Source organism: Ictalurus furcatus, chromosome 5, assembly GCF_023375685.1.
Source record: "Ictalurus furcatus strain D&B chromosome 5, Billie_1.0, whole genome shotgun sequence".
Lineage (NCBI taxonomy): Eukaryota > Metazoa > Chordata > Actinopteri > Siluriformes > Ictaluridae > Ictalurus > Ictalurus furcatus.
Genome location: NC_071259.1, coordinates 31248058 through 31272219, shown reverse-complemented (window position 1 = coordinate 31272219; position 24162 = coordinate 31248058). Strand labels below are relative to the sequence as shown.

Here is a 24162-nt window from a genome sequence, read left to right as displayed (position 1 = left end):
TAAATCTGTCAAAGATATCTGCTTAGAAAGATTTTTTTTTTTACCATTCTGCTAATTAGTGACTAATATTAGTTTCTGATTTGACAAGCCTGCAGTAAAAAAAAAAAAACACACAACATGGTTGCCCCTAGTGATGAACAACATTACGATCAAAACAATTAGGCATGAGCTGGACAAAGAAAAAAAAATGCAGCTAGAATAGAACAAAAGCGGCTAGATTAGATTCATAAAATTCGTATATGCTAAAAAGCTTGGCTGTGATTCGGTCGTCAACACACCCGTCAACATCACCTGCATCCCACGACTCTTCTTTTTTGTCCCAGAGCCCCTCGACTACACGCCCTGGACCCCTCTCTGAAGGATTTGTCAGCGAGAAGGCAAAATTAACATGCGGACGCGACAGGTGACGAATCCTGAGCTGACAAAGGACACTTCGCAGTTGTGCGATTTACTACACGCGTTTAACTGTCGAAGGGAAATAAATAAATAAATGAATGAATGAATGAATGAATGAATGAATAAATAAACGTCCTTGGATTCAGTTTTGTACTTTAAACACTGAATGGATTCTCGGATAATAAAGTTCAAGTTGACTTTATTGAAGTCTGAGTCACTGGCCTTCAAACATCAGAACCTCCGCTTTAGTTCTCGTTGTTATCTTTGGCCAAGTGTTTTTCCGTGCTGCATCTCTCTTCACAGGAGGAACAGAGGAGGAGAGGAGGAGAGGAGGAGATGAAATTGTGCGTGGCAGTTAAACCTTGCTTAGGAGCCTATAAAGGTTACTGAGAGAAGGAGGAAATGAGGGGAGAGGAGAGGAGACGTAATAGAGGAGAGATTAGCGAATGAGAGGGGGGAAAAAGACAGGATGAGAGGAGAGGCAATTTCACCCACTGATGCGCCTGTTAGTAAGGGAACGGAGGAGAGAGGAGGAAACTGGAAAGGTGGCGGGAGAGAAGAGAAGGAAATCGAAAAAGAGGAGAAAAAAGAGACGGAGGGGAAAACGAGAAGAAAAGAGAAAAGGAAAGAGAAGATGAAAGAGAAAACGGAGAAAAGAGAAACAAGAGAGAAAACGGAAGAGAAGAGAGAAAAAAGAGAAAAGAGAAGAGAAGAGAGAGAAGAGAAGGAGAAAAAAGAGAGAAAAGAGAAAAGAAGATAAAAGAGAAAAGAGAGAGAAGAGAAACGAGAGAAAAGAGAAAAGAATGATAAAAGAGTAAAAAGAGGAGGGAAGACAGAGAAGAGAAGAGAAAGAGAAAAAAAGAGAGAAGAGAGAGAAAAAAGAGAGCAAAGAGAAGAGAAAAGAGAGAAAGAGAAAAAAGAAAGAAAAAAGATAAAAGATAAAAGAGAGAGAAAAGAGAAAATAATGATAAAAGAGAAAAAAAGAGAAGAGAGAGAAGAGAAAGAGAAAAAAGAGAGAAGAGAGAGAAAAAAGAGAGAAAAGAGAAGACGAGAAAAAAGAGAAAAAATGGAAGAGAAGAGAGAGAAGAGAAAGAGAAATAAGATAGAAAAGAGAAAAGAATGATAAAAGAGAAAAAAGAGAAGAGAGAGAAGAGAAGAGAAAAAAGAGAGAAAAGAATGATAAAAGAGAAGAGAGAGAAAAAAGAGAGAAAAGAGAGAAAAGAGAAGAGAAAGATAAAAGAGAGAAGAGAGAGAAGAGAAGGAGAAAAAAGAGAAAAGAAAGATAAAAGAGAAGAGAAAGAGAAAAAGACAGAAAAGAAGAGAAGAAAAGAAGAGGAGAGAAGGCTGCTTGTCTTCAGGTGCTACTTCAGACCTGCGGTACTTCAGGAACAGAGGGACTTCAGCTGGCGCCCTTCAGACGGGCTTTTGTCCTGAGGGAGCTCCTGAGCAGAACTTTAATTAAGTGTGAGCGAGCGTGTGAAGAGCGGAGGGCTGGAGGTCCGGGACGGTCTCTGTGCGAGCTCCTCGCCGGGGTTAAAAGCCACGTTAAATTCCCCACCAGCTGCTCGGGACAGCACAAAGGCGGCGGGCGGCGGGAGGCCGCGCTCGTCTGGGCCGGAGGACGGAAAGTTGCGCTTCATTACAGTACACACGAGTCCACGCACGAAGCGGCCGTTACACCCGACGCCATTCCCTTCTGACCGGGCAGAGACGCACAGGAAAAAAAGACCATCTTATGTCATGTTACTGAGCTGCTCTGAAATGAATAGGTGTTCAAATTTAAAACAAATGAGACCTAAAAGCAGAATGATAAAGAATTCAATCACGCCATCATCATCATCATCATCATCTTCTTCTTCTTCTTCTTCTCCGCTTCCTTACACCCTTACTTCCGATCACATGCTTTTACTTCTTCAGTTTCACTTATTTCTTTCGGTTTAAAGCTCTCTCTCCATTCTCCTGCACCCTGTAAAAGCACTTTTGGGTTGAAATGGATAAAGGGCGCTAGATAAATAAAGTTATTACTCTTATTATTATGGTTAAGGGGCAGTCTGTCGCTTATTATTAAAGGGAAGCCAACTTAAAGAGCGCTCGAAAAACACATGCAGATGTTCAATTAAGCGCCGGAGCCCACGGTCTTGGCTCTTGTTTGCGCTCCGGCCCACATTGTTTGCAGAGCAACAACCGTTGCCAGTAGCAACACAGTCCACTCCCGTTTCCAGGAGCCTGTTGCTAGGTGACCGGCAGAATACTTCCCAAACCAAACAATGCTGTCCCCAGAGCGAGCCGTCTATCTCACATTAACCAGAAACTTACAACAATAAATACGTAACCTATTCATTTCAGCCTCTTGGGGGGGCAGAAGGGGGAAAGGGGGAAAGGGGGAGGGGTTAATTACTGAGGTGTTGTTGGGGCGATGGGAGAACAGCTCGGTTCCAATTATATCCCCTCTGCAATGATTTGTGGAGTTACTTTCGGGAACTTCGAGCCTGCTGTGATCTAGAGCCTCCGGACCAAAACTGACAAGGAATGTAAAAGTAATCAGGAAAGCTGGAGAAAAGGAAAGCATGAGGAGGAGGGGGGTGGGGTGAGGGGAATTATGAAAAGCTTGCTTTACACCTCTGTGTGCCAAAATCAACAACTGGTTCACAAGATGACTTTTCCAACTGCTGGGCGTGTGCTGATAATCGACTGTAAAACACAGTGATATTCAACATATACACTCAGGAAATATACTACACACACACACACACACACACACACACACACACACCATATTATATGGTATATTACCACTCAGGTGTATATCATTGTGACAGCAGTGGAAATTATAGTTATTGCAGTTATTACACTTACTGCTATCCAAAATGTTTATTACAGTTATCAGAAATCTTACAGTTATTACCATAATAAATATCACGCATTTACTATCAGAGATGTTGGTTGTTATGACTAGCGACATTCTCATCATTGAACTTATTACTTTGGGGAAATGTTATAGTCATGAACGTTATTACTTTGGGGAAATGTTATAGTCATTAACGTTATTACTTTGGGGAAATGTTTTAGTCATTAACGTTATTACTTTGGGGAAATGTTTTAGTCATTAACGTTATTACTTTGGGGAAATGTTATAGTCATTAACGTTATTACTCTGGGGAAATGTTATAGTCATTAACGTTATTACTTTGGGGAAATGTTATAGTCATTAACGTTATTACTTTGGGGAAATGTTATAGTCATTAACGTTATTACTTTGGGGAAATGTTATCATAAACGTTATTACTCTGGGGAAATGTTATAGTCATTAAGGTTATTACTGTGGGGAAATGTTATCATTAACGTTATTACTGTGGAGAAATGTTATAGTCATTAACGTTATTACTTTGGGGAAATGTTATAGTCATTAACGTTATTACTTTGGGGAAATGTTATCATTAACGTTATTACTGTGGAGAAATGTTATAGTCATTAACGTTATTACTTTGGGGAAATGTTATAGTCATTAACGTTATTACTGTGGAGAAATGTTATAGTCATTAACGTTATTACTTTAGGAAAATGTTATAGTCATTAACGTTATTACTTTGGGGAAATGTTATTAACATTATTACTTTGGGGAAATGTTATAGTCATTAACGTTATTACTTTGGGGAAATGTTATAGTCATTAACGTTATTACTTTAGGAAAATGTTATAGTCATTAACGTTATTACTTTGGGGAAATGTTATTAACATTATTACTTTGGGGAAATGTTATAGTCATTAACGTTATTACTTTGGGGAAATGTTATAGTCATTAACGTTATTACTTTGGGGAAATGTTATAGTCATTAACGTTATTACTTTGGGGAAATGTTATAGTCATTAACGTTATTACTTTGGGGAAATGTTATAGTCATTAACGTTATTACTTTAGGGAAATGTTAGCGTTATTATTGATTATAATTATTACAGCTGCTGGAACAAGTGTCATCATTGTTACAGTTATGCAGTAATAATTAGTCAGTTGCACTAATGACTTTCGTCAACCTAAAGAACCACTTGTAACATTTTTTAAAAAAAACTGCCAACTTGATTTGCACTGCAATTTTAGTAAATCTCTACACACTGTAACTGGCTAGTGGGTGAAAGGGTCCGGCTCTAATATGTATAATGTTTGTTTAATATTTGATTAGCATTAATCATAAAAAAAAAAGTTCATAAAAGGAGTTTCAGTGGTGTCTCAGTGCTGAATTCTTCAGTGGTCCCTCGTTGCAAAACGTTTCAGAATCTGTGGATTGGTTGATTAATTACAAGACAGGACAACATCTGTATGAAAGGAATCCCGACTTAAAGGACGGACTTCCTGAGCGACAAGGACAAATTGATTGCGTGCGCAGGTTTCATCTTTATCTTACTGAGCATGATGATCTTACCCAAACTCCCATCATTCACTAAAGTGTGTGAAGGCACAGAGGTACTCGCACACAGATGATTTCTACAGCCGAGGCTGTTTACCAGCAGAGGAATAGAGGAGAAGAGACATGAGACAAGACAAGAAGAGAAGAGAAACAGAAGAAGGAGGGAAGAGAAACAGAGGAAGGAGGGAAGAGAAACAGAGGAAGGAGGGAAGAGAAGAAAAACAGAGGAAGAAGCAAAACAATGAGAAGATGAGAAATAGAGCAAGAAGAAAAAAAGAAATAGAGGAAGAAAGGAAGACGATGCACACAGACCTAGGACACGGGACACTAGATGAGGACAGAACGAGAGACAAAAACAGAACAGGACACGTGAAAGAAAAGAACAGATGCAAGATGTGAGATGAGAAGAGAATGAGAGACAAGAAGGGAACTAGAGGAGAGAAGAGACGAAACACGAGATGAGAATAGAAAGAGAGACAAGAACAGAACAAGAAACGAGAAGAGGACGAAAGAATGAGACAAGAAGAGAGGAAAGAATTAGAGAAAGGAGAGAGGAAAAAGAAAAGAAAAGAAGAGAGGAAAGAATTAGAGAAAGGAGAGGAAAAAGAAAAGAAAAGAAGAGTGGAAAGAATTAGAGAAAGGAGAGAGGAAAAAGAAAAGAAAAGAGGAAAGAATTAGAGAAAGGAGAGAGGAAAAAGAAAAGAAAAGAGGAAAGAATTAGAGAAAGGAAGAAGAAAAAGAAAAGAAAAGAAAAGAGGAGACTTGAAATAAAAGACATACATGAAGTAGAGAAGAGGGGAAAAGAAATGGAGAGGAAAAAAAGAGAAGAAAATCTGCAAACTCAGGCTGATCCCCTCCTCATCCTCCCTCCGCACTCCATCCGTCACCACGGCAGCCCGCTGTCGCCATGGAGACCGTTTGTTCACACTTACAACTCTCCGCTTCCCCAGAGCCCATTTCCCATCTAACACACACACACACACACACACACACACACACACTGTAAACCTTTCCAGATTTCCACCCCCAGCCCGGCGCTGGAAAAGGAAAAGTGCTTTGAAGCGCAGCTGTGAGCAGGAAGCCCGCGTCCTCCACATAAACTCTTACATGTGGGTGTTTCGGCAAGGACACGGTCCTCTCCGTCCTCCCCTCCCCCCGATTTTTTTCAGTGACGACAAAATGGAGCATCTCCAGCCTTCCGCTCTCACACCACCTTGTTGCCCATAGCGATGGAACAACAGACGAAGAGGAAACGGAGGTATCGACTCGCTCCTTTTACCGTTTAAAGATTTCCACTGCTCTGAAAAACACATCCTGCTGTCTTATTGTCGTCACGTACGCAGTAAACGAGTGCGGAATTAATTAAGGACGTTACAGATACAGTGAAATTTTCACGGCTGGATCGAATCGAATTCCAAAGAACGGGAAAACGTTGCTTGTTTTTGTCCCCCCCCCCCCCCCCCGCATCAGATTCCTGATGTGGTCTTGTGCTGTTGCATCCCGTCTGCCTCCAGATTCGATGTGTTGAGATGCTTTTCTGCTCAGTACGGCTGCACTGGGCGGTTATCTGAGTTCCGGTAGCCTTCCCGTCGGCCTAAACCAGTCCGGCTGTTCTCCTCTGACCTCCTTTCCGCCTGCAGAACCGGAGGGGTTTTTGTCTTTCGCACCATTCTGTGTAAACTCTAGAGACTCTTGAGCGGCTGTGGATCAGGTGGTAGAGCGGGTCGTCCACTAATCGTAGGGTTGGCGGTTCGATTCCCGGCCCACGTGACTCCACGTACCGAAGTGTCCTTGGGCAAGACACTGAACCGCAAGTTGCTTCCGATGGCAAGTTAGCGCCTTGCGTGGCAGCTCTGCTACCGTTGGTGTGTGTGAATGGGTGAATGAGACACAGTGTAAAGCGCTTTGATGTGAACGATAACTGAAGACCTGTTTATACATGGTTGTAATTTCATTGTAACCAACCTTGTAAACAGAACGAGAGTTCTTGGTCTTACACGGCGCTCGGTTGAACGCAGCTTGACTGCTGATTCACATGAATAAACATGGCAACCTGTTGCTAGCGACTTTCGGAGCGTTCCCCCCCTCCCTCCCTTCCTCTTACCGTTGCATCTTCTTAGAAAATTCCAGCAGCGGAAAAAAAAAAAGGCGAGAAATTCAGGTCAAATGACACTCGCGCGGAGAGACCTGAATCACACTGAGCCGAGAGAAAACTTCCGTGAAGTGTTCGCTTCAAGAAAAAGCTCGCGTTTCCGAGCCTGCCTGGATGAATCTTTTTCACGCCGTCTTCTCTGACGGATCCTGTTCAGACGCTACGTTCCGTGCTCGGATACCGAGTGGGCTAATGAGAGCGTTCCTATCGCACGGAGTTGGCAAAAAACCTCAAAGCCACAGACATGCACATCGTCTTTCACTCGTGGTTTCGCGGTCGATTCGGTGCCAGCTTGGTTTTGGCACATTCTAAAAAGGTCCAAAAACAACCGAGCCCTTATGGCAGAAAATTTACCGCACTGAATTCGAGACGTAGCAGGCAAATTAAAAAATAAAAGCAGGCCAACGTATGATCCCTGCACAACAGGCAGCGGAAAAACTAGCTTTCTTTCCCACTTGCCCACTTTCTCGCCTCGGCAGACCACACCTGTTTCGTTTACTCGGATACAGTGTTATCGGAAATGGTACCTCTTTCTTACGTGACAGTGGCGATTGACCGTTTTCATTGACCGTACCTGACTTTAACAGGCGTGGCCGCTGTTTGTGAAATGCAGGCGTGCGTTTACTTGATGCTAATTACATGTTTACGTTCAGGGAAAAAAAACACATACACCTGCTTCAATAGCATGCGTGTGTGTATGTGTCAGACGTGCGTGGAGTATTCACCACGCTGGACTTTCACACCTTGTAGCGTTAAAACCTGGAACTGAAACGGACTAAACTGGGATCATAAGTCATGCATTTATAGCTCTGGGTTCATCCAGGAACGGGTCACATGACGCTTTAAATTTACACGCGGATCGACGCCATTCAACTAATAACGTGACTTCTGATGGCAAAATTGTTTCACCAGAACTAATTAACGGTTTACATTTTATGGCATTTTACAGATGCTCTTATCCAGAGCGATGTACGTTTATCTCATTTATACAACTGAGCAATTTTTTAGGGTTAAGGGCCTCGCTCAAGGGCCCAACAGTGGGAGCTTGGCAGTGCTGGGGCTTGACCTCCTGACCTTCTGATCAGTAACCCAGAGCCTTTAACCACTGAGCCACCACTGCCCTAATTTAGGAGTTTTACAATAACAAGGGAGTGAATACTTTTACTTGTAAATAAATTTGCCAAATATATTGACTACGTCAACCTCCTACTTCAATAGTAGGGACTATTTTGTGTAGATCCATGACAAAATCCCAATTAGGCCCGGTTCAGTACCAAGTTCAAGGGGGGTGAATACTTATGCACGACACTGTAAGTGTGTGCTTGAGATCTCAGTGAATGTCTTCCACCAATCCGTTGTTTTTGGGGGTTTTTTTAAAAAGAAGAGTGTACGGATTAGCCTTATTTTAGCCTAACACCTGAATGACTCATCTCATATGAAACAACAGGAAGTGCGATACTGTGATAACAGTGAAGGTGTACGTGTTCGTGCACTGCACTTCCTGGGAAACGACACAATTTTACAAGCAGTGTATATGCAGTCGGACTCCTTCGCTTGGCGGCCATCTTGGCAGCGCTCTAGGGTATACGATCGGGCTACTTGAATGCTGAGAAAGCCACAAACACCAAACTCCAAGCAGGACTCGCTGGTAAAATCTGAGAATAATACACTATTGTGCGTCCACGTTTCTGCGCGACGTGCTGGACAAAGGCATGATGACGCTATTTACGGCCGTTTCCATGGTAACGGTGGGCGTCAGCCTAGAGAGTAGGAAGAATCCCAAATCGGCTTCCTCGTACGTGTGCACTATGTAGGGCGCAAACAAAATGGCGGCGATGGCTCAGCCGTTAAGGATTTGGACGACTTGTTTTGAATCGGTCACGGTTGCGCCCTTAACCTTGAAAACTTCAGTTAAATTGTGAGTCATGTGAGGGAAATGACTCATTTTTACTTGGTAATAATTTTGTTTTGTTCATGTTCATCAGAGGATAACGGCTAAGAAGGCCATGTCATGTCACTGAGATCAGTACAGAATGTTTATCTGTTTACAGAAACACAAACATGTTCTTCTGTTCAAGGTTCGTCTAAACATCTTCTAGAGACTCCTAAAACAAAGCCTGTTTGAACTGCCTCAAACCGCTTCTTATCGGGACACAGGAGTGTGTCGTGCTCTGCGTTTCATATATACATATATATATAGTAGTGGTTCAGCACAAGCACTTCAGAGCGCTCTCATTATTCTATCCTGCTTTATTCTATCCTGTATTAACCATCTTTCTGTAATAAACCTTTTTACCTTCAGAGGACGAGTCTGCGAGTGTTGTCTAACTTCCACGACAATTTGGCATCTCCTGGCTGGACTGCGCGAGTCTTTCAGCTTTTCTGGACAACAAGCAAACCGGAGGAAGCTCATGGAGAAGTTTCACCCTGAAGTCTGTGTTGATGCGAAGGAGGTTTGTTGTGCAGTGTGAAAGACCAATGCAGCCTAACCACTGACTGGTAGGAATCATCAAGAATTTAGAATTAGAATTAGAATTTTATGAAGTCATTGTGTATTGCTGTCTGTGTGGAAGGGAGTCAATGATTTAGAATCAGAATTAGAATTTTATAAAGTCATAGTGTATCGCTGTCTGTATGGAAGGGAGTCAGTGATATAAGAAATGCGTGTATTACATTGAGAGAAGTATTATATGGAGGCGATTTCTTATAAGAAGTTCCAGGAACTTCGCCTCTGCGACGGCAGAGATATTGGTGTTTCTTAGATCACAACTTCAAAACTAAGATATATACCGACAGGTATATATATAGAGAGAGATAACGGTAAAAATATTTGCTAACGTTCTGTAATATTTGTAAACCGTTCCGTATCACCTTTGGTCAGAAGAATCATTGCTAACAGTGCTACCCACACAACGTCACACGTCCCCTTGTCACACGGACACATGATGGTTATTCTATGATTGAACACAGGCGGTCTGCGATACTCAACCCTCGCGACTAGCGAGACGGGGTTTGATTGGCTGAACTCAGTACTCGGGGGATGGGGCTCGTGGATATTAACCGTCTGTCTACCAATAGGTGCAATGATTCTTCCTGTGTTGCTCATTTTGCCTTGTATTGTTTCTGTCGTTCGGGGCAGTCTCTCACGCTCGTTGAAATCACTAATGACCAAACGCTGATGTTGACAAAGACTGATCACGACCCTTACAAAGACCAACCCGAGCTGTATCTTAAACCTGACTGGGAACTAGATTCTCCCAGCGACACTGACGATGACGACCCATTGACATCCATTTCACGTCCATTGTAAATATTCCTTTGACCAGGACGATTCTCATTTCACTCTAAAATAAGCTTGCTTCACGACAGGATACTTTATATCCGCAAAAACAGCCTTAGCACCTTCATTATGCCTGTTTCATGATGAATTCAGTTCTGATGTACTCACGGCATAGTCATTTCTCTGTTAATTTTAGTTATCGTGTTTTGTAATGATAAAATGGGGGAAATGTGAGGGAAATGACTCATTTTTACTTTGTAATAATTTTGTTTTGTTCATGTTCATCAGAGGATAACATCTAAGAAGGCCATGTCATGTCACTGAGATCAGTACAGAATGTTTATCTGTTTACAGAAACACAAACATGTTCTTCTGTTCAAGGTTCGTCTGCACATCTTCTAGAGACTCCTAAAACAAAGCCTGTTTGAACTGCCTCAAACCGCTTCTTATCGGGACACAGGAGTGTGTCATGCTCTGCGTTTCATATATACATATATATATAGTAGTGGTTCAGCACAAGCACTTCAGAGCGCTCTCATTATTCTATCCTGCTTTATTCTATCCTGTATTAACCATCTTTCTGAAATAAATCTTTTTACCTTCAGAGGACGAGTCTGCGAGTGTTGTCTAATTTCCACGACAGTCACTTTAGATATAAGCATCTGCCAAATAAATACATGCAACTGCAAAATAATGGCTTCTACAACCTATGTAGTGCACTCCATGGCCAATAGGAAAACATTTTTAGCCATCTCCAAAGTTTAGCTAATCTGGCTTTTACATTTTTTTTGTTTATTTCTATTACAATGTACAAATGTTTCTCTTAGTCGTGCTCTTAGCCAAAGCAAAATAACATATTAGCAACGATTTTTCGTAGAAACAAAGGTGACATACATCTGCACACATAAGTATATGATTTTTTTCTCGTTACACCTCATAAGAAAAATGGGGTGGGGCTTAAGTAACAGAGCTGCCATGTTGAGCGTCACGTGTTCGACGCATTCACTTTCTAACCTCCACGTCGTCTCTTATTTAACTTACTGCTAGTGTTTGTTAGACAGCTATCCCAACGTAACTTGGATAAATCAATCAACCAGCAATCTGGGCCTCTACAGGCCACACGTTATATAACCCCACATGTCAGAGAGCAGTCACAGGCCACACGTTATATAACCCCACATGTCAGAGAGCAATCACAGGCCACACGTTATATAACCCCACATGTCAGAGAGCAATCAGAGAGACAAGGGATGATATCTTTATCTGAAAATGTTGTCTCTTATCAACAACTCAACCCACGCATCGCTGAGTCAGAGTGATAAAGGTTTGGCACTAACTCGGTTTCAGAGATATGAGCGATGACGGGTGTGAACTGATGGAAGAGAACACGGGCAACTGGAGAGTTGAACTTTTAAGGTGCAAACCCAAATAAGTATTAAAACTAATACAAAAAAACTCCCTGAAGAAAAGTGAAGAAAGTGAAGCTCAGGAGCTAAACAAGCCACTGAGCAGGTGCCGAGGAAATCTCTCTTCTCTTGTTTACAGTGGAGCGAGATGATCACAGCGTTGATCTGCGATTTATGAGAAGGTCTGACGGCTTTGGAGGGTTTTTTTTATTAAACGACTGAAAGTCGAATCCGATCAAACAGCAAACTCCCCCCCCCGCTGCGATGGCGGCCTTGGCCTGTGTTAGACGTGTTCTCCTCACAATGGCATAATAACAAATACTGTGGAGTGGGAGTCGCTCGGGGTTCGAATCAACAAGCACTTCCTCGTCTATTCAGATGCTGGATGTCGCCTGAATGGGCATTCACGGGAGAAAAAGACGAATCTGCAAACTCACGGCCCTCGAGGGGCTGAGGATAAATGCACAGGATGTTGGTATGGGCGGAGGAAAGCGCTCCGCATTAGTCCGGGTGCTTAATGCAGGAACTGGAGTGAACTAGTGACCTCGGGCTTACAGTGTAATGAGTTTACGGTATTCTACGTGTCGCTCGCATGCATAATGACACCGAGGTCCTTTGGGGAGTTGACAAAAAAAAAAGGAATGGTCCTGCGGTAGCGTTTAATTTTACCCAAGGGGAATTCTTAAACTGGAGTGTAAACCGGTAGGGGAAAAAAAATATGAGTAACTGAGCAGTTATATCGGAAAGAGGATGCAATCTGACAAGCGCTCGAGCGCGATTCGGTCATTTAAACAGCTAATGGAAGTAAATTTCCAGTCGACAGAACGAAAATGCCAAAAGCACACACTTATAGATTGCCAGATTGTGCAGAAAGGAACCGAGCAAAGAAACTGTAGCTGGATTGTTAGCAGCTAATAGCTAGCTAGGTCATGTTAGTTAGGACGGTGGTAGCTCAGTGGTTAAGATGTTGGGCTACTGATCCCAGCACTGCCAAGCTGCCACGGTCGGGCCCTTGAGCGAGGCCCTTAACCCTCGACTGCTCAGTCGTGTAATTGAGATAAAATATATAAGTCACTCCGTATAAGAGCGTCTGCCAAATGCTATAAATGTAAAAGTAGTTATCTAGCTACAATTCTAGCTGTTTGTATATACGAATATGGTGGATTTCCTACACTTCAGTGCTACAAAATCACATTCTCAAAATCACATGCCAGGTTTTATGGTTCTGTTCCAGCTTTGTTGACTCATTCTCAGAAGTTATAGTAGTTTCCCCAATGGCGCACTGTTTATATAAGAAATAAAACGCTCTGTGGGGTCGTGCTTTTATAGGAAAATAATTAACGATAAGGTGAAACCGAGTTACTTTTACCAACCCAAAGTTGATGATTTTTTTCCATAAAGGCAAGTTTTATCCTTCTGATCCCACGGTAATATGGCGACTATAACATTTTTATTTATTTATTATTAAAGACTGACACATCCGTTCTAGTGTTGCAGAACGTCCACGAACCAAGTTCTCACGTACGTTATAGCAGATATAAACCATCGTTCCGTGACGAGACCCTCTCTTTTCTCTATTTTACATTTAAAATAACCAACAACAACAACAAAAAAAACCCACAAATTGACTGTGACTGTTACAAAGCGCTGACACTGGAGACTCCTTCCGTAAATGTTAAATATGCATCTTCTTACAGAAAACGTCACCGTATCAATTAAAAAAAAAAAAAAACGACAAAAACCCAGCACGTCTTTTTATTATTAGTCTTCGATTAAGTGGAGCGTCCGCCGTACGAGTCGCGTGTGATTTGAAAATTATTCGTACCTTCCGACCAATCAGAATCGAGAATCCGACGACGCCGTGGTACGATAGACTTTAATAAACACGGGGACGAGGCGAGATAAAAACGCCTGGTGCAGTACTTCTTCTCATTGAAGCTTCTAGTATTTCGCGTTGGGGTTGACTTATCGTCCAGAAAATAATGAGTACTGGGAAGCGGGTGTCTATAATGTCCATTTCAAAACATTGAGAACGGGGAGAAAGAGAGAGAGAGAGAGAGAGAGAGAGGTAGGACTGAGAGGTCTATTGTCATGCAAATGTAAAGGCCTCAGTGTGCTGTCAGTGGCAGGAAATTTAATTAGACGCTGTGTAGCTATGATACAAACAAGGCGGAATGTAAAGAACGTACTGATGAGGGGAGGCTGCAGTGAGGGTGAGTCTGTGTGTGAACAACATTTTAATTTCCTGGCATGTTGTTACCTGTTGCTGAAGCGTGTTTAAAGCCTGTCTTGAGAGAGAGAGAGAGAGAGAGAGAGAGATGAATCACAGCTGGATTCCACTCACAAGGCCACAAGCGAGGATTGATTCATATGAGCCCACAAAGCTTCAGGTGTTTAATGTATTAAGAGCGACTGAAACTATAAATCGGCACCCTGCCCCCCCCCTCTCTCTGTCTCTCTCTCTCTGTGTGTCTCTCTCTCAGCCGAGAGCAGCCGTTTCCACTGTCTCACCTCAAACGAACACCTCACACGCCAGATAACACACACGCTTTCAGCATCAACACGCTCAAGTGTCTGCTTTTTCGCACGCACAAATCCAGAGCCACCCGAACAGTCACAGACCAAAATAAGAAAACAGTCGTGTCCAGTCGCGTGCCGCTAATTCGTCGCACGACACATCGTTTTAAACCACGGTGATCTCGGATTCTGGATTCTGATTGGACGGACGATCGACGACGTCGATTCGATCGCTCTGACAAGTAGTGCGGCTGCGGAGTAGTCACGTGCGCTCGTTCTCACGCGCTGTCGTTTCTATAGCAACAGCGTATGCAGGGACTCATACGGCAGACGCTGCAAAAAAAAAAAAAAAAAAGAAAAAGGGATTAATCCGTAATATGGTGAGGCCTTTATGCTGATTGGCCACGTTAGCATAGATGCAAACCACTATAGTAGTATCGTGCCGTGACAGATAGTGACCCGTTAGATAGTGACACCTGAACTCGCCGTAGAAGCGTTCTGTTTTGTACCGTACGCCTGTCTACATAAATAAAGTCGACTTGACTTGACAACAAGGAAATATTTCGGCAGGCAGCGACGGGCCAGCTGAGGACGAGCAGCGTTACAGACTGGGCTAAATACAGCCATAGTGCACACGCATACATGGTTAAAGATGTCATCGAGAACCATTTCGGGCTGTCCCGATGCTCTCACACACACACACACACACACACATCTAGGGGAACTCACTGCAGCTGTCAGGTTGAGATCTGAGCTCTGTTAAAAACTCGCTGTGGTGTAGGGTTACTGTCGACGCCAACGCCACTATCCCAACACAATCCCGGAGTTGACGCCGTGGTCAAACACACTTTAACACGCCACATGTAAACAGTGAACGCTCAAACAGTTGCTGATTTAAGCATCTACCTTCAGCAAGATAATTAACCTTAAAAACTCAGGTGTATCGTGCATTAGCCAAACGTAGTGGATCACGTGTGTGTTATTTTACACTATGTAAGACATTGCAGTAGAGTTGTTTACTGTAAATCTGACAGTACTTTCAAATCTTAATTGCTTAGAAAATATGTAAAAAGATCGTAGCAAGACTCCAATAATATTATGCTAGTACTTGTTCTCCGTCGCTGCCACTTGCGTGGTGGGCTAGCTAATAAATTTATCGTCCGTCACCCCGGTTTTATGAAATACACGCGGAGAACGAAAGCGCCCGCAGGCTGCGTGCTGGGCCGTTCGCCCACGCGTTCGTGTGTGTGATTTCGTGAGCGGGTGAGAGGGCGAGACAAAGAGTTGGAGGTTACACCCTCGCCGTCTCGATGTTATCGCTCCGCGTTCGGGATTCCGACCGACGGAGGCGGCGACTTTTGCTCCGGATTCTCCGGCGGGGAGTCGTGTGCACCGAACGACGACGATGAATAAAACTCGACCGAGCGGAACGGCGTATCAAAGGCTTTACGATTAAAGGAGGTGAAAATGCTCGGGATTACAGGTATAAGAGTTAAATCCGGCTTCTACATGGTGGCTCTCATCCTCGACGTCTGTCTTTCTCTGGCTTGCCTGTGCATGACACGGCTCCACGCGCCTGTCAGAAGAAAAAGGGATAATGGCATATTTTTTTATTTAAAAAAAAAAAGGAAGAAGAAAACAGTTTGGAAAGCCTGAGGCTAAAGGCCCGAGGACAGCCCCTGTCTTTCCGTTACTCAGCCTGTATTTGTGTATCAAGTTGCCATGTAAACACGGCAGCTGTTCTGCTTCGCCTGGCGTGCAGTCTTCATTCCCGTTCCTTTATTTTCTTTGGCGCAGGGCGTGTGGGACGGAATTAACGAGGCTGATTCAGACGTGATTTAGAAACTTTATCAAAACAAGTGAGCAAATGATTTTGAGCTTGCCTAAGGCTTTGTACGCTAATTTCTTCTTTAAATACCCGGATCACCGGCGGCCTGTGATTATCTCTACGTGCCGTGTTTGAGTGATTATAAAGAAAATGATTTGAAGGATGGTACAAATAACCAGAGGGAAGGAATTGAAAATCCCTAAACGGGTGAAGGGTTACGGTTACCGACACCGTCTAAAACATCAAGCGAGGGTTTAAACTTGCCAAACTTTCAAGATCACAATATTTGCCCAAAAACTTCATCATGGTTACAGATAGCGTCGCACTTTATCCTGTCGTGAAATATTTCTGACGTCTCAGTGGGTATGGTCTCGTTCGGGTTGACTCCGCCCACAAGCACAGGGAACGAGGGCCCGCTGGATGATTTGATGAGGATGAAAACGATGTAAGTCTTATGTTTAAAAAAAAACAAAAAAAAAACAAAGACATTTTTTCTTTAAATCGGTCTCTAACCTGGAAGGACAGATGGATGGATGGACAGATGGATAGTTAAGACTGGTTTTTCTATAAAAGCACCAAATCACAGGTTTAAATCAATGCACTCGACCGTTTCTATAGTAACAGCCAACACAGGGAGCAGATAGGAAACGGTATTAGTTGACACACTGTGGTATAAGAGCAATAAAACACTTTAGCACATTCCGTTATTGGAAAATAAACAACTTCAGGGCGGTAACAGCGACTCGGCTTCGTCACACCGCTCCGTCACTGATTATTTTCCTACAGGACCAGCATTTCATTCCTTACATGACGGATAACTGATTATCGGGTCGCGTGCCTCGTAACTCCGTTAAGCGTCCCAGTCAGGTTACGGTACGGGACACCGCAGGAGAGTTTGAAAATCACGCAATTGGGGGGGGGGGGATGCGAGTCTCATTCCACTGTCTAACTGGACATAAATTTGGCTAGGATGCGAGTGTCTGACCCCATGAATAATTAACGGAGATTCCATGAATCATTCAGTCCTCGACAGGGAACTCGGCGATCCTGCCTGGAAATACACCTGTGACAACATATTTCTTTACTGAGGCGCTGCGTCGCACGTCATCGGAGACTCGTTTAGAGTCGGGGGGCAAGTTTTCTGCTCCAGCGATCCGGAAATCGCCGGCACACCTGACACACGCGCCTGGAAGAAACTTGTCCTCGTCAGCTCCATCGACCCTGGAGAGCGATCGCTCTGACAGCCGGAGCCTCTCGTTAATGAGCGGATCAGAGCTGTCCTAACGTGATTAGTCGCCCAGAGGTGAGCCGGGACGAGAGAGGACCACAGTGTCTCGTCAGCCTGTTTCTCTCTCTCTCTCTCTGTGTTTTTTTTTTTCGCTTGGCACGGCAATTACCCTCATTATCGGTGCTGCTTTCAGAGGCACGGCTGCTCGCTGATAAAGAGGGATCAATAGCGAGGCGAAGTCGACACCTGGCCCATGAGCCGTTGTCACGAGAGGCACTCATTAAGGCGCTTTCCACCGCTCAGGTGTAACACGAGCGACAGAAATGACAGGACTCAGATGAGCGGACTAGAGCCCGACGAGTTCCCCGCGTGCCCGTCAGATGTGCGCGCGGAGCGTAATGCGTAATTTAATCTGCGCTGGCGTTGCCGGTTGGAGTCATCGATGATTACCTCCGGAGAAATGTCACCCTCAGTGCACCGATTCTTATAATAAGTTTATAGATCGGGTTAACGCCGTAGATCTTTCCCATTTATGGTCTGCGATATGATCGTGATGTCGTAACGGACTGAAATTTGAACAGCTCCTCCATAACGTCCCAAAGCCGTCCAGTCTGGATGTCCGATATTGAAGGACGCACGTGTCCTAACGCAGCCCTTCGAAGGGAACCGACTTGTCAAGGAACGTCAAGACGGTGAGGAAATTCCGAGCACGGAACGTTCTGCGCATCAATACCGTCCGATCTTGCGTTCGTTTACCCGTAAAATCGTCCGTTACTAACGTCCGATACAACGTGATACTATCAGACGTAGGCCTGATGGATGTTACCGTCCATGCGATCTGGATGTAGGACCAATAATCCCAAACCAAGCCAAAAGAACTCCTCTACGATCCTTGGTTTGTAAAAAAAAAAAACAGGTTTGGTAACCGAGACAACCCTGGTACTGATACTCAGTATCGGGTCAGTACACCCCTGGGGTAAGATGTGCGTTAGATGCTTTCAGACATCGAGCGTGATCCTAAATGATGCTAAACCTAAACGTAATACGTTAATGTAGTATTCCAATTTCAATCAAAACCAAAAGATGATCTGAACGATGTTCAGAAACATTCAGATGATTTACCCGGTCCTAAAAAAACACTGGACATCAAAATCCATGATCCGGTTTAATGGTCGGCAGTTTCCTGCTTCTGCGCCACAAATCACTACGGCTTTAAAACAACCTGTCGCGTCTGACCGAGCTGGGAAAAACTTTTTTTAAAAAAAAAAAAAAAACAACTGGTATCAAAATTCAAACCAAAATCTAATCTCTCTAGATTTATTACAAGCTCATTACACGTTTTTAATATACATGCATCCACCATTACAATACTGTGTGTTATACATTGTAGTATATTGTATCGAATGATTGTAAGGATTATCCACACACACACACACACACACACGCACACACACGAGACAAAGAAAGAAAACGAATCACTGAAAGCACGAGACCCAAAGCAGTTAGTTACCGTATCCGATAGCAACCGAATCAACCCTGTCGGAATCGGACCGGTACACCATTATAACGAGACGGAAATTCTTCCGGGATCAAACGCGATCGATGAAACCAAACCCAAGTAAACGCGGGTCGAGTTAACGCGTTAGGTCAGTAACGCAGTTTCAGATCTCCACATCACGGCCGTCTGCTCGTCCTTAAAACGGACGAATTCAAGACAAGACGGCGAATCGGACCCGAAGACAACGTACGGAAACGTACCTGTTATCCGTCTTGAGCGTAAAAAAAAAAAACCAAACGCACGGTCGTCCGGTTAACGGTTTCCTGCTCCGACTTTACAGATCGCGACGGCTTTAAAACGACCCGTCGCTTCGGACCGAGTCGGGAAACACTTCGGGTTCACATTTTTTTTTTTTTTACTGGGATCTCGCATCAAAACCCAGAAACATAATCAGAGGTAAATCTCTGTGGAAATAATTATATATAACCGCAAGTGTTTAATACACATTTATGCATCCGTTATTACGATATCGTGCGTTAAAACGTTGTGTATATAACCGAGCCAGACCCGATATCGATATTCGGCATCGGATCGACAAGCCGCTAGATCGAGCTGTAGATCCGAGACGAAGCGAGGAGAACTAACCCGTGTAGATCGTGTCCACTTCATGCTTAAGTAATGCAATTTCAGGTGCATTATGTACGTCTCGTCATATTTATCTCGCCATCAAATATGAGGGTTTCCGGTGAAAAAGCAAGCAAGACAAGATCAAAAAACCCAGCATGATGTCAGCATGACCTTTAATTCAGAAACATTTCCATCCTTCACCATGAGCTTTAAATAATTTTTTTTTTTTTAAATCAACAATCCTGCCTCTTCTGTTCATTCTCTCTCAGATCCCAAAGAAAACAAACAAACAAACAAACAAACAAACAAAAACCAACCTGTTGCCTCTGAAAGAGCTGGGAAACACTTCAGCTCGGTCTTCTATATCGTCCTCCACTCCAGATTTACTGCCGTCGAAAATAATCCAGGATTAAATCCCTCAGAGAGATGAACACAAACCCAGGAAGTGCAGAAGATGTTTCAAAAGGAACATGTTAGTATTTCGTAACCTGTAACTGCTCTATACAACATTAATGCACGAGCCCTGTAACGCACGAGCTCTTAAAGTAAACCAATACACCGTTTTTTTTTAAAAAACAAATACGACAGGATTTATGATTATAACACACACCTGTGAACATGCAGGTGTGTGTGTGTGTGTGTGTGTGTGTGTGTGATTCGGACTAGATTAATGTATCACTAGAGGAAAAAAAAAAGTTTAAGCTAGCTTCTTGGCTAACGAGAGCCGGCTAGCAAGGTAACAGCTAGCTTACACAAGTTAAACAACACGACAAGTTTAGTAAAAATATATATATATTTTTATATATATATATATTTAATTATATATACATTCCTGAGGCGGGGGGGTATACAAAACAAAATGTACTTGAGTAGGAAAATGTACAGAGTTAAACAGAACGCGTTAAGTGGAAGAACCCAAGCTAGCCCAACTAGCTAACTAGTTCAAATTCTTCCCCAAAACCGACCAAAATAAAAGATAAAAAAAATAAAAACACACACCTTGTGTTTCGCAGCTTTCTGGTTGTTGTGTTGTCTTTTCTTTCTTTCTTTCTTTCTCTCTCTCTCACACACACACATTCACATACTCTCTCACACACACACACACTCACACACACACACACACACACACACTCACTCTCACACACACATACACACACACACACTCACTGGAGCTTCGGCTCCAGTTTCCGCTGCTGCTGCTGCTGCTGTTGCTCTTCGCTGTTGGTAAGAAACGGTCTCCACGACTACAGTCGCTATGGAGCGCGAGCGCGGGGGTCTCGAGGCAACTGTTGCTAGCCGTTCTCCCGCCTACGTCAGGAGCTTTTAGAACTGAAAAAGAAGAAGGCTGGGAGGGGCGTGGTCCAAATGTTCAGGCCACGCCCCTCGGCCTATTCTGTTTTTCCTGTAAACTACCTCGCACCCCCCACTCCATTGATCGAGGTTCCCGCTACGGCGCGCGCTTAAAGCCGCGCATACTTCCCTCGTGCCGCCATTATTGACCGCTTTACCGCTTTTGGCGCGCGGTGATTTATTTATTTATTTTATTTCATTTTATTTGATTGAACATGGCGTCGTTTACTTTACATTAAGCACATAAACACAAAAACGGATTATGTCTCGAGTCGAAACCTTTTATTTACCAGAGTGCTCATGTTTACTGTAGTTTTGCAGTTTAACAGCTGGGAAAATCAGAAGGCTTCTAACTTTTTTTTGGTTTTTTTCCCTCCACCATCCTTTAACTGTAGAAATATTTACAGATTTATTTTATAAACACAGCTATTCTGATATGAGTTTCATTATTTACACCATGTTTTGTCTGTTTCTTAAGAAGCAAGAAAGCTTTGTAGTCCTCAACTTTCCACTGACAGAACACATTTAGGGGTTTGTTTGTGATAAATTGAATCAAAAATAGACAATAAACAATAAAACTAGGGCTTACGGTGGGTTAGTGGTTAGCACGTTCGCCTCACACCTCCCGGATTGGGGGTTCAATTCCCGTCTGTGTTGTGTGTGCGGAGTTTGCATGTACCCAGGTTTCCTCCGGGTACTCCGGTTTCCTCCTCCAGTCCAAAGACATGCATGGTAGGCTGATCGGCGTGTCCAAAGTGTCCGTAGTGTATGAACGGGTGTGTGAGTGTGTATGTGATTGTGCCCTGCGATGGATTGGCACCCTGTCCAGGGTGTACCCCGCCTTGTGCCCGATGCTCCCTGGGATAGGCTCCAGGTTCCCCCGTGACCCTGAAGGATAAGCGGTATAGAAGATGGATGGATGGATGGTTGGAACAATAAAAATATTCAAACTCAAAATACAAAAATGTTTATTTCACTGTCTTTGTACACCCATTTTTTCCCGACCGCAATGGTATCTTAAACTTAGCAATTTAGCAACTTTTTTTTTTTAAAGATGAGATTAGATTAGATTAGATTAGATTAGATAAACTTTATTGGTGCTGAAGGATGTTCTAGTGCCAGTTGCTCAAGAAAATCCAAAACAATGAAAGATAGCAGTGGGTAAAATTATCGACAGAAACATACTAGTGATGAAATTAAATGAGAAATATTATTTTTAAACTGTGCGTGTGCAAAAAACAAAAACAAAACAAAAAACAACTTCACACTGTACATAAAATAAATTAGAGTAGGTGTAAGTGTAGGAATATGCATGTGTATACACAAGAAAATGGAAGTATTCGTTAAAAACTGTATACTAAACAGTGAGCAGTGTTTAAGTTTTAGAGAACCCCTCCCTGCAGAAAGGGGAGGAGTTGTACAGCTCTGCCCACTTCGCAGTCATATCATGTCATGTGTCCCTGAAAAGGCTGTGTCCTGATGTTCTTCCCAACAAGCTTTCCACTACAAATAAGCAGAACTGACCCTACCCTCACCAGACATCATGACTGTGGTATCTGTATTGTGATATTTTATTGTATGTGGATTTTGTTTTGTATTTATTGTACAGTACTGTGTCTGCTTTGTTGGTCCGTACTGTACATCTGTATGTGTACACACCTGTTGCGCTTCTTTTTGTGTGTGTGTGTGTGTGTGTGTGCTGATCTGCCGAGTTAAATTCCTGTGTGAATACCTGTGTCCAAGTTGAGATTATTTACAGGCTACTTAGACCTAGTTATTGATTCAATTCAATTCAAGTGGCTAATAACTACAGTGTAAAAACCTCAATAATAAATAATGAGTTTATATCATTATTATTATTATTATTATTATAAGAACTTATAACATATAATACTATACTTAAAGGGGTCCATGGATTTGAGAAATCCTGGCCTATTTAGGACACAGTGAAGAACTTTTTGACAACAACTTTCTATAAAAAAAAGTGAGAAAAGTGTTTGTATAGTAAATTTTTTTTACAGAATACTCAGTTCTGGACTTTATTTATATACATGCACTCAAAATATATTGAACAAGACAACAATTAAAATAAATAAATAAATAAATAAGTTCATTGAAACAGAGCTGTGTAGAAAGTATCTCTCACTTAACATCAGACTAGTTTAGAGACATAGTGATGTAATTACTAGATACAACCACTAGAGGGCAGGATGTCTCTATAAATACAGTAACTTTTGGTAATGTCACTTCCCCTATGAATTTGAGTAGGCCTACAGTACATGTACTGTATCCACATAATCCACCTTTGTTTTCCTTACTTTCTTGTCTTTTCCTGGTGAGTTGTTTCCATGTATGTATGTTTTGGAAGCATACTTTCAATAAAGTCAAATTAGTAAAAATGAGACGCTTAACTGAAACCTGAAACAGTGAAATCAGATAACCTTAATTCCTCAGGTGGGATCAAAGTCTCCTAAAGTTAATCTAGAGACTTCATACGGTGAGTAGCGCTGTCGTCTGACAGCTCCAGGGTCCCCAGTTTGATTCTGAGTTTGGGTTACTGTCTGTGTGGAGTTTTGCATATTCCACCTGTCTCTGCCTGGCTTTCCCCCAGGTTCTCTGGTTTCCTCCCACCTGCTAAAAACATGCACGTAGGTGGATTGGCTGCAGTAAATTGCCCCTAGGTGTGAATGTGTGTGTGTGTGTGTGTGTGTGTGTGTGTGTCTCACACCTAGTGTTCCTGGAATAAGCTTGGATTCACCACCGCCCTGACCAGGATAAAGTGCTGAACAAAGCAGATATAAGTAGGGATATGTACAATTATGAAAGATCTGTTTTCCTGGTCAGTTTTCCCGAGGCAATGATCCAAAGCTACCATGGAGCAAGAACTCAAACGGTTCCTCAAACTGCTGTCCAGGAACTAAAATTAGTCCTCTGGTGGGAACAGGGGTAAAGTTCATCCAGGTACTTCATCTACTCTCTCAGACAAAGGGTGCTTAACTGGACCTTTCCTTGTTGCTGGGATGGTACAGTACTTTTATGGTTTTCGTCACGTGTAAAAGTGGATGTAATGTACCTTTAATATAACTGGGCTTCAGACATACATTACGAGCAATTTCTAGCTTAAAAAATACATCCCTGCTGAAAAACCAAACAAACCCCAGAACAATAGAAATCATCAAAGAAATTCTAATGGTTTCGACTACAAATACCATTACAAACCATCGGCTAACCATTCAAACCATTAATGGTATCCACTAGACATAACATGCCACCAATAGAAGGCAACAAATTACCAAGAGAGACCCACAGGGACCATTAGTGTTTCCATTAAAACCATTACAATTCCCATTATAACTATTAAAACCATTTTTAAATTCTATGAAGGTTTTGTTTGTTTCAGCAGGGATGCTAAAGGTACAAAGAGTGTACACCACGGCAGCAACAAGGAAAAGTACAGTACTATTAGTACCCCTTCTT

At 42.7% G+C, this 24162-nt stretch overlaps 1 protein-coding gene and 1 long non-coding RNA gene across 6 annotated transcripts in view; one reads left to right on the top strand and one right to left on the bottom strand.

Moving 5' to 3' along the window:
* The window catches only part of rfx2 (regulatory factor X, 2 (influences HLA class II expression)), a 42546-nt gene extending 21799 nt beyond the window's left edge, over window positions 1-20747 (bottom strand). For 2 of the 5 annotated variants that reach the window (XM_053625812.1, XM_053625814.1), the window contains exon 1: window positions 9248-9382. In XM_053625812.1, coding sequence (XP_053481787.1) covers window positions 9248-9364 — 117 coding nt within the window. In that variant the 5' untranslated portion in view covers window positions 9365-9382. Of the gene's footprint in view, window positions 1-9247; window positions 9383-19652; window positions 19753-20334 lie in introns of those variants that run through there. The other 3 variants (XM_053625815.1, XM_053625816.1, XM_053625813.1) reach the window with 3 other exon arrangements.
* On the top strand, window positions 8711-11091 carry LOC128608226 (uncharacterized). Its single transcript, XR_008386021.1, has 3 exons — window positions 8711-9029; window positions 9254-9450; window positions 10586-11091. It is a non-coding gene; the product is annotated as an uncharacterized LOC128608226 (long non-coding RNA).
* Window positions 20748-24162: the final 3415 nt, after the last annotated feature.